The sequence below is a fragment of the Pangasianodon hypophthalmus genome, chromosome 16 (genome assembly GCF_027358585.1).
Source record: "Pangasianodon hypophthalmus isolate fPanHyp1 chromosome 16, fPanHyp1.pri, whole genome shotgun sequence".
NCBI lineage: Eukaryota > Metazoa > Chordata > Actinopteri > Siluriformes > Pangasiidae > Pangasianodon > Pangasianodon hypophthalmus.
The window spans coordinates 12,448,074-12,456,306 of record NC_069725.1 but is presented as its reverse complement, the minus strand read 5'-3'; the positions used below and the strand labels follow the sequence as shown (position 1 = coordinate 12,456,306).

At 36.6% G+C, this 8,233-nt stretch overlaps 1 protein-coding gene across 2 annotated transcripts; it reads right to left on the bottom strand.

Moving 5' to 3' along the window:
- Window positions 1–204: 204 nt before the first annotated feature.
- On the bottom strand, window positions 205–8,217 carry cdc42l2 (cell division cycle 42 like 2). Of its 2 annotated transcripts, XM_034311985.2 has the most exons (7): window positions 8,076–8,142; window positions 5,227–5,320; window positions 4,253–4,373; window positions 3,992–4,064; window positions 2,191–2,300; window positions 1,880–2,077; window positions 205–1,313 (listed from the first exon to the last, which is right to left on the bottom strand). In XM_034311985.2, the coding sequence occupies exons 3-7, from the start codon at window positions 4,355–4,357 to the stop codon at window positions 1,224–1,226; spliced, it is 576 nt and encodes a 191-aa protein (XP_034167876.1). In that variant the 5' UTR covers window positions 4,358–4,373; window positions 5,227–5,320; window positions 8,076–8,142; the 3' UTR covers window positions 205–1,223. The 2 variants fall into 2 exon arrangements, with proteins under 2 accessions (XP_034167876.1, XP_026777191.1); XM_026921390.3 differs by lacking the exon at window positions 5,227–5,320 and having other exon boundaries at window positions 8,076–8,217.
- Window positions 8,218–8,233: the final 16 nt, after the last annotated feature.

Genomic DNA, 8,233 nt, shown 5'->3' with positions numbered 1-8,233 from the left:
TAATAATAAATCTGGTTCGAAGGTGATATTCAGTACAGTAAGGTCTGCTTCATACAACCATTTGTGTTAAACATTGGAAATGTTTATTTTGAGGTAATATTCACATGTGATAATTTTCTGTAACGAAACATTCCATATAAAAATATAAAAAAAAAAAACAACCTAGAGTGTATCTGAATGGCAAAAGACCAAGTTCACACACAATTATGATAAACTCTCTTTATATATTTTTTTTTTATCAAGTGATGGAAAAACACTTAAAATTTGGTTATTTGGGACAATTACTGGTGCTTCTTAAATTGAGGATTGATTAAAATAAATATACCAAGGCAAAAAGTACAACCTGTTGAACATGGATCCAAGTATAATCTGCCAACATCACACTCATCTTGATATGTAAATATTTTTGGAAAAGAAAATTGGAATGAAGTTTTTGCTTTGTGTATCACACGTGACTATCAGGTTATTTACATTGTATGAATGAATTTCAACAAGACTTTGGGGGAAAGCAAACAAAATTATACCAGTGGCTTAATTAATTTATCTTGTGTTTGCTGTTGATATTGAAAGCGAATGGATTTTAGAAACAAAACGAGCTTTGGTTCACCAGTTGCTTGTATTTTTAACTTATCGAGCCACTTTTAGGGTCAGGCAGTTAGAGCTGCAGCACAGCCAACAGTTCATGATGCACTGATAGATCAGCTATGCCTCTAAATGTAATCATACACAATAACACTGTCCAGGTTTTCTGGAATCCTAAGAAAGCCTAATATTTTACAGATAAACGACTTGTTAATTTGTACAAAATAACACACTTCAACAGTTGAAATTCATTAGTTTCTCCTATGATTTTGTGTTTATCTATTTCAGTGAACTAAACAGGTTAATATTGTCACAATATTGAGCATGAATAAATAACTGAATTTAAAAGTCTTCTTTAGCCTTAAGGGTGTCTTGTTAATCCTATTGGAGAAGAATATACTAATGAAATATAATACAAATTAAGATAACCTTTGTGACAAATATTCTTACCTTACGCTTATTCTATTCATTTTGCTTAATTCAGATGGCATAATAATTCAAGGCAAAACAAGGGGGGAAAAAAAAGCATAATAGTTGTTATAGTTAGTCCTTTCCTGAACATGAACCAGGACTGATTCAGATGTAGATGGATAATAGTCATAGATGGTTTCTGCCTGAAAGGACCTATGGCAAGGTTGAACTCATAAAAGAACACATTTAGGCTTCTTCTTGGGCTCTGGAGGCTCCAGCGCAGCGAGTATGGCCTCATCAAACACATTTTTTAGCCCTTTCTACAAAGAAAGAAGAGGAAATGACATGTTAGCAAGTTCAACAACTGAGAAAGATCTGAATAAAGTGTGCATTAGAGCTGGGCGATATGACGATATAATTTCATTATCATGATAAATTATGCCACAATATGTTTTTCTGAGATAGCATATTGTGATATCCACATGAGATTGTGGATACTGTGGGCTCTTAATTTATTATTATTTTTTTATAATTACAATCTTACTGGAAGCAGCTGATGCGATGTTAAACTTTTGTACTTAATCTTTAAACTTAAAATTTTTAGAGATTTTGTGTTTCTTTTCCAGTGCAATTTTTTTAAAAATTATTTTTAATAAAAATATTAAATTTTAATAAAAATGCTATTTTTGTAGAATTTTAAGTATAATAAAAAGTATTAACAGATTTTAATACAACACTGCTGTTTTACTGGCAGTTTTTTACACTCACCGTCCACTTTATTAGGAACACCTGTACACGTGCACATTCATACAGTTATACAAAGCTATATTCACGCTGCACCCGTTTAAAAATCAAGCTTAATGTCTGTGTTTTCAAGCGCACTCACTTGTGTTAAAGCTGAACATTCCACGTATTTCACTGCTTTTAAATCCCTGGCGAGTTTCTCGGCTGTCTCTGGAGTAATAGGCTTCTGCTTGTTCTTGGCAAGCTTCTCAATGGTTGAAGGATCGTCTCGTAAGTCAATCTGAGTTCCAACCAGCAGGAATGGGGTCTTTGGACAGTGGTGGGTAATCTCAGGCACCCACTGCATGCAAGAGGAGGGAAAGAAACGCTTATCAATAAAATTTCAACTTTATTATACCAAGGCTAAATATGCTGAAAACATGATGGTTTTGTTTTTGCTGAAAAGAAACATACTTTTTCCTTGACATTTTCAAAGGATGATGGTGAAACTACAGAGAAACAAACTAAGAAGACATCAGTTTGGGGATAGCTCAGGGGTCGCAACCGATCGTAATCTTCCTGACCTGGAAAGAGAAAACATCTCGATTTAGAGCTGCAGACTTTTCAACTCGCCATTTGTTTCGCTTTGATGGAGTAGAACATCTGTTTTTAGGATTTACTTTCACAATTACTTAGACATTTAATCCATCCATCAATTTTCTGTACTGCTTATCCTACACAGGGATGCGGGGGAGCCTGGAGCCTATCCCAGGGGACTCAGGGCACAAGGCGGGGGACACCATGGAAGGGGTGCCAGTACTTAGACATTTAATGAAAAACATAAATATATATCTCATTGGCACTATACAGGAAGCTGCCACTTCATGGCAATATAACTAACATATCATGCATTTCCCACTGTGAAACATGATTTTCTACAACACTGTACTGGGTAGGCTTGTACAATTTAATCATCTCTAAACTATATTACACTGCCGTGACATCCACTGACATTTACTCTGATTATATTAGATTACCAGACGTGCCAACCTTTAAACATTTTCCTCAGTTTAACATCAGAGTACGCTATTTATTATTCATTATGCCCAAAGAGCAGACTTTTTTCTCCCCAACAAAATGGGAGATGAGCCAATAAACTTATTAATCTGGAAATATTTGTGCAGGTGTTTTGAACTCTCTGATATTAACTGACACCACCTACAAGCTCCGCCCCTTCCCCATCTCACATTAGTAATCTCTCGTCTCGATTTTTCCACTTAAAACGTGCAGACACCCTCGCTTTCCGTCAAAAAGTTTTGAGGTTGTTTTGAGTTTAATGTGACATAAAATCTAACAATGTATGTTCGACTTAACTAACATTATGAAAGTTTACAATCAGTTAAAGGTGCAGTAGGTAAGATTAGTCTTTTTTCCCCCAAGATTAATTCTCTAGTGGTTACGCGGGTTTGACGTTTGAATGTTTTTTTTTCCCCCCTTCCCATTTTCCCATTCCCACCCATGTTCACGAAGCTCCACCCCCAAGATATATGGCAAACGGGTTTTCTCAGTGACTTAATGCACTTTTAAGGCCATGGCTTTCCATTGTGTTTCCACTGTGTTTTTTTTTTTTTTTTTTTTAAATCATGGGTATCTTCCAGGTTACTTGTACAAGTGGGGGGCAGATTGACTACTGCACCATTAACTATATTTATTTAAAATTTTCACCCAAAAATAGTTAAATAGTTAAAAATGTCCAAAAGCGAAAAGTACATAAAAGATTTGACTTAAAAAGATTAAACTGGCCTACAATGAAATTCCTTTACAAATAACGTTAATGATGAAGTTAATAAGAAAGTGATCAGAACCACAGTTTTTCTCCCTCAGATGTTCTTTTAGTAGCAGCATCAACAAAGAAAAATGTCAGCCATGTGGACATTTGGCAACGAATTTAGAAAATGATTATATTAAAAATGTACTGTTTTTTTTTTTTTTTTTTTTAAACGCTTTACTGTGTATTACTGCAGAATCACTTTCCACCATTCCGTGATTGCTGCTGCCATCCAGCAGTTCCCGATTGCACAGCTAATAATATTGTAATGCTCTCCCCTACTCCCCATAAACCTGAAATGGTAAAAATGTTCACTTTCCTGTCTTTCTATCAGTTCTGGGCGATTAAATCGTTTATCTCAAATTTTTTTTAAAAAGTAAATGAAGAGCAGGGAAGAAATCAATAAAGCCTAGTAGCTTACTGGGATACACAAAGACAACACCATACCTGCAGTGTCAAATAATCCAAGAGTGTAAGGTTCACCACCAATCATTACAGTTACAGCATAGTTATCAAACACCTGAAAATGAAAACAAAACCATTACATAGCAAACAGCTGATTCCTTTTGGTTTCATTTATATATGTTAAAGCTGTACTAGTTTAATCTTAGTATCTTGAGATTATTAACCACCAGCATGATCACTTACAATACTTGTAATACTATTCAGAGAGGAGGAAGAAAAGGACAAAAAAGCTAATATACTTACTGTTGGTACGTACTCCGAAGGGAACTTGTTTGTGGTGTATGAAATCAAGAGGCAGGTTTTACCCACAGCACCATCACCAACTACTACACATTTAATTGTCTGCATTGTTGCACTCAGCTATCTATAAAAATAAATTGATGGGGGGAAAAAAAAAAGTTTATTTAGTATTAGGCATGAATAACAAATTCATTTAAAATCACAGGGTTGTTGAATTTTCAAATCTGATTGGTCAGAAGATGTTGATTAATTTTCTATAAGAGCACAGGGACATGCATAAAAAATTAGGGGTGTAACGGTACACTCTGGGCACTATTCAATTCAATTCACATTACTGGCTTGTGGTATGGGCACCAACCAGTAACCAAGCATACAGTCTTTCACACTATGAACAAAGGCATTAAGACAGTGTTTATTAAAAAAAAAAAAAAAAGACAAAACTGAGAAGACTCCACATGAGACATATAGTGTAATTACCATTAGCACCTATTAGAAACCAAACTTTTCATGGGTTATGTCATACTGAGAAACATCAACATCGAATCCCAACTGCAAACTCAGAGCTTTTAGAAAATTTCAACTTCCAAATGTGTCAATACCAGAGATGGTATATAGCAGTGATAGAAAACTGCTTAAAATGAGGCAGCACGAAACATTCAATATGGTGGCTGTATGACGCAAGTCCCATCCTTTGATAAAAATTGCGAATCGCCTGTTTAGTAAATGAGAAAATGCTAGGCCACCTTCTCTGCCACATTCCTGACTGTTTTTGACTAAAGAGAGCCAACCTCCCCCTCCCATCCTCATCACATTCAACAGAGGGACAATAGAGAGCATCCTGACCAGCTGTCTCACTCTGTGCTATGGGAACTGCACAGTGTCTGACTGCAAGACCCTACAGTGTATTGTGAGAACAGCTGAAAAGATCATTGAGGTCTCTCTACCCACCACCATCGCCTCATACACTAATCACTCACCCCTCTCATGGACTCTTCACCCTCCTGACATCTGGCAGAAGATCCCGGAGCATTTGTGCCACCAGCAGCAGCAGATTCTGCAACAGTTTCTGCCCTGAGGCAGTCAGATTACTCAACACCCTCCTGCCTCCCAACACTCACCTGGGCTAGTCAAATACCTAACCCAGTACGACTCAATACCACTGCACACCACACTTTACAAAGATGCATCAGACACTTTTTTTACGTATGAGACTCTTTTTGCTGCCAATATTGCTGCTACACTACACAATAGTTTACAGTCCATTGTGAAACAGCTTTCCTGCACAACACTGTTCTCTTGTCCTGTGTATTCATTGTTCTGTGTAATTATTGTTCTGCGCGTAATGTGCTGTGTATTTATTGTCCTGCACTTGTCTCACACTGTTGTGTATTTGCACTTTATACAGTCTTGTGTACTGTACTACTGTATTGGTAAGTGTTGCACCATGGTCCTGGAGAAAGGACAAAGAACTCCTTTTTAAATCTATGTTTCAGTGCCAATCTATTTTGGGTCTATGGGTCTCTGCCTATTCAAGTAGCTAGGACTTGTAGGACTGGAAACAACTGCCTAGGAGCAATAACAAGATAGCTGCTGAGTGGACAGAATTTACTAGAAGGACTTTGTTAATACTGCAAGAATGGATTCTTTCTGTAAACAGTCTGAATATTCAATTCAATTCAATTTTATTTGTTTAGTGCTTTTAACAATAGACACTGTCACAAAGCAGCTTTACAGAATTTACAAATCTATTAATTTATCTCTAATGAGCAAGCCAGAGGCAACGGTGGCAAGGAAAATCTCCTTGAGACGATATGAGGAGGAAACCGTGAGAGGAACCAGACTCAAAAAGGAACCCACCCTCATCTGAGTGCCACCAAATGGTACAATTTTACGAAATGGTAGATAATTCTCTTCTATAACTGTATACTATATAGTCAAAAAGTACAATTGTGTAACCATTATAGTTTAGACATGAAGTCTATTTTCTTGAAGTTATCAACTGTTCACTGACGGAGACTTAAGTGCAAAACTCTTCGTAGCAATTGCAGTCCTAAAGCTATCATAGCAATTGTACTCCTAAGCCATCGTAGCAAAACTGTTCATATCAATTGCAGTCCAAAGCCATCTTGATGGTTTCTAAGTGGTACTATCCACAGTAGTCTCATGTAACTTTAAGCTGTCCGTGTGAGGCCATCCTCAGCAGCAACGACTGGTTTCCAAGTGATGAGAAATCCAACCAGAAGCAGCGCATCAGGATGGAACATGACTCCTATGAATGTGTCTAAACTCTAAAACTCCAAAGTCAAACCCTGTGTTAAGCCAGCTAACCAACATAGCTAACGTTAGTAATGAACAAAGAGGTTTTGAATTGTTATGGTATATCTTGAGATGCGGTGGAAAAACCCCTGGTTCCTCTTTTAACACAAACTTTAAATTCACTTTAAATGCAATTAAACAGGAAGAGTTTAAGTTTACGCAAGCCAGGTTTGCAAATCTACAGGAGGCACAGAAAGAGAAAAATCCCTTTAAAATGGTATAAACATAAATACATTTTAATCAGAGATGATACTGTTTTTGCCACAAAATAATGCTTTAATATTCGTAACAGTACATTTTATTTTGTAATTCTATTTCAAGTTATAGCAGCAATAAACAGTCATTCCTGCTCATGTTCATGAAGCTCCGCCTCCAGGATCTACATTGGTCTGTAGAATGTCTACAAAATGACTGACAGGAAATGCATCCAAACACAAACAAGCATTCTGCACCAGAGGTCAGTTTTCAGTAAGCACACTTTTGTTAAGGCCACGGCTTAATCCATTGTGTGTGTGTGTTTTTATCATGTTCTACATATCTTATTTGTACAAGTAAGGAATACAAAAATCGACTATTGCACCTTAATGCCTCCACAAGGCCTCCCTCTTACTGCCTGTGTGCCTCCCCTTGGCCTGTCAGGTATAAATACATGGCACTGGATGTTTATGTATGTTTATGATAAAACCTGGCATGTTGGTGGAATTAAGGGCTGGAATTACTTATATCGATGTTTAAGTAGAGTTTATCAGGTGAGCATTAGTAAGCTAGATTACTAGCTGGGTGCAGAATGACATACTAATGAGTACCAAGGCGAAACTCTTTTTTTTTTTTTTTCTTTCAGTGTGTTCAGCATTGCACAAAAACGCTGTTTTACTTCAAACGCTGGTTAAACTAAGTGTTGAAGACTTCCTGTCAGAGGTTTCTGCGCATGCGCACTTCACTTTTTTTATTCATGCATATACTGTTGTGCTGGTAGAAATTTCTAACAGGGTGGTTTACATTATCAAAATATGCTACTTATAGTTTACTGAATTTTCTTATAAGGTCATACTAACAAAATAACACAAAATAATAGAAAAATACTTAGGTTTTTTTTTTTTTTTTATAAATGCAGGCTACGGGAGGACATTTTGATAAGACAGGATACAGGCCAAAATTGCTAAACCGGCTAAATGCGTTAACAAGCCGTTAGCAAAAAAAAAAAAAAAAAAAGGTTACCTAATGCAGCTAATAAGCTACCTAGTTTAACATGGTCACTCCATTGTGACAGTTATATAACTAGCAATATTTCACACTTACCAATACTACTAATATGTTTGTAAAGTAACTGTTCTAGCTACTAACAGGTATTTTCTACCAGGAGCTAGCTTGTAAGCTAGTTTTGGAGGCTAGCTTGACGCCAGTATCTTCTTAGCTACACACTGACAAGTATCAAATTCTGAAGAAAGTCAGTAATTAGCTGCAGTATTACTTGACATTCGTTAAGTAGTAACTGATTTTTATCTCTTACCAGAGTTGTTTATGTGTAACCGTAGGCTGCGAACGACAGCGGGCTGTAAACAGAGAGAAAAAGAGCAACTAGCGTCCAGGAAATTTTTACGGTGACCGCCCAAACACTCTGCTTCCTTTTTACACAATAAAAGTCATGTTATACACCCTCAGGAATGA

Coding starts and splice junctions, on each gene's coding strand:
- cdc42l2 (XM_026921390.3), bottom strand. CDS start 4,357: ATGCAGACAATTAAATGTGTAGTAGTTGGTGATGGTGCTGTGGGTAAA. Junction 2,301..3,991: donor TGGATTATTTGACACTGCAG/GTATGGTGTTGT, acceptor TTCTCTTTCCAG/GTCAGGAAGATTACGATCGG. Junction 1,314..1,879: donor AATGTTCAGCTTTAACACAA/GTGAGTGCGCTT, acceptor CTTTCTTTGTAG/AAAGGGCTAAAAAATGTGTT.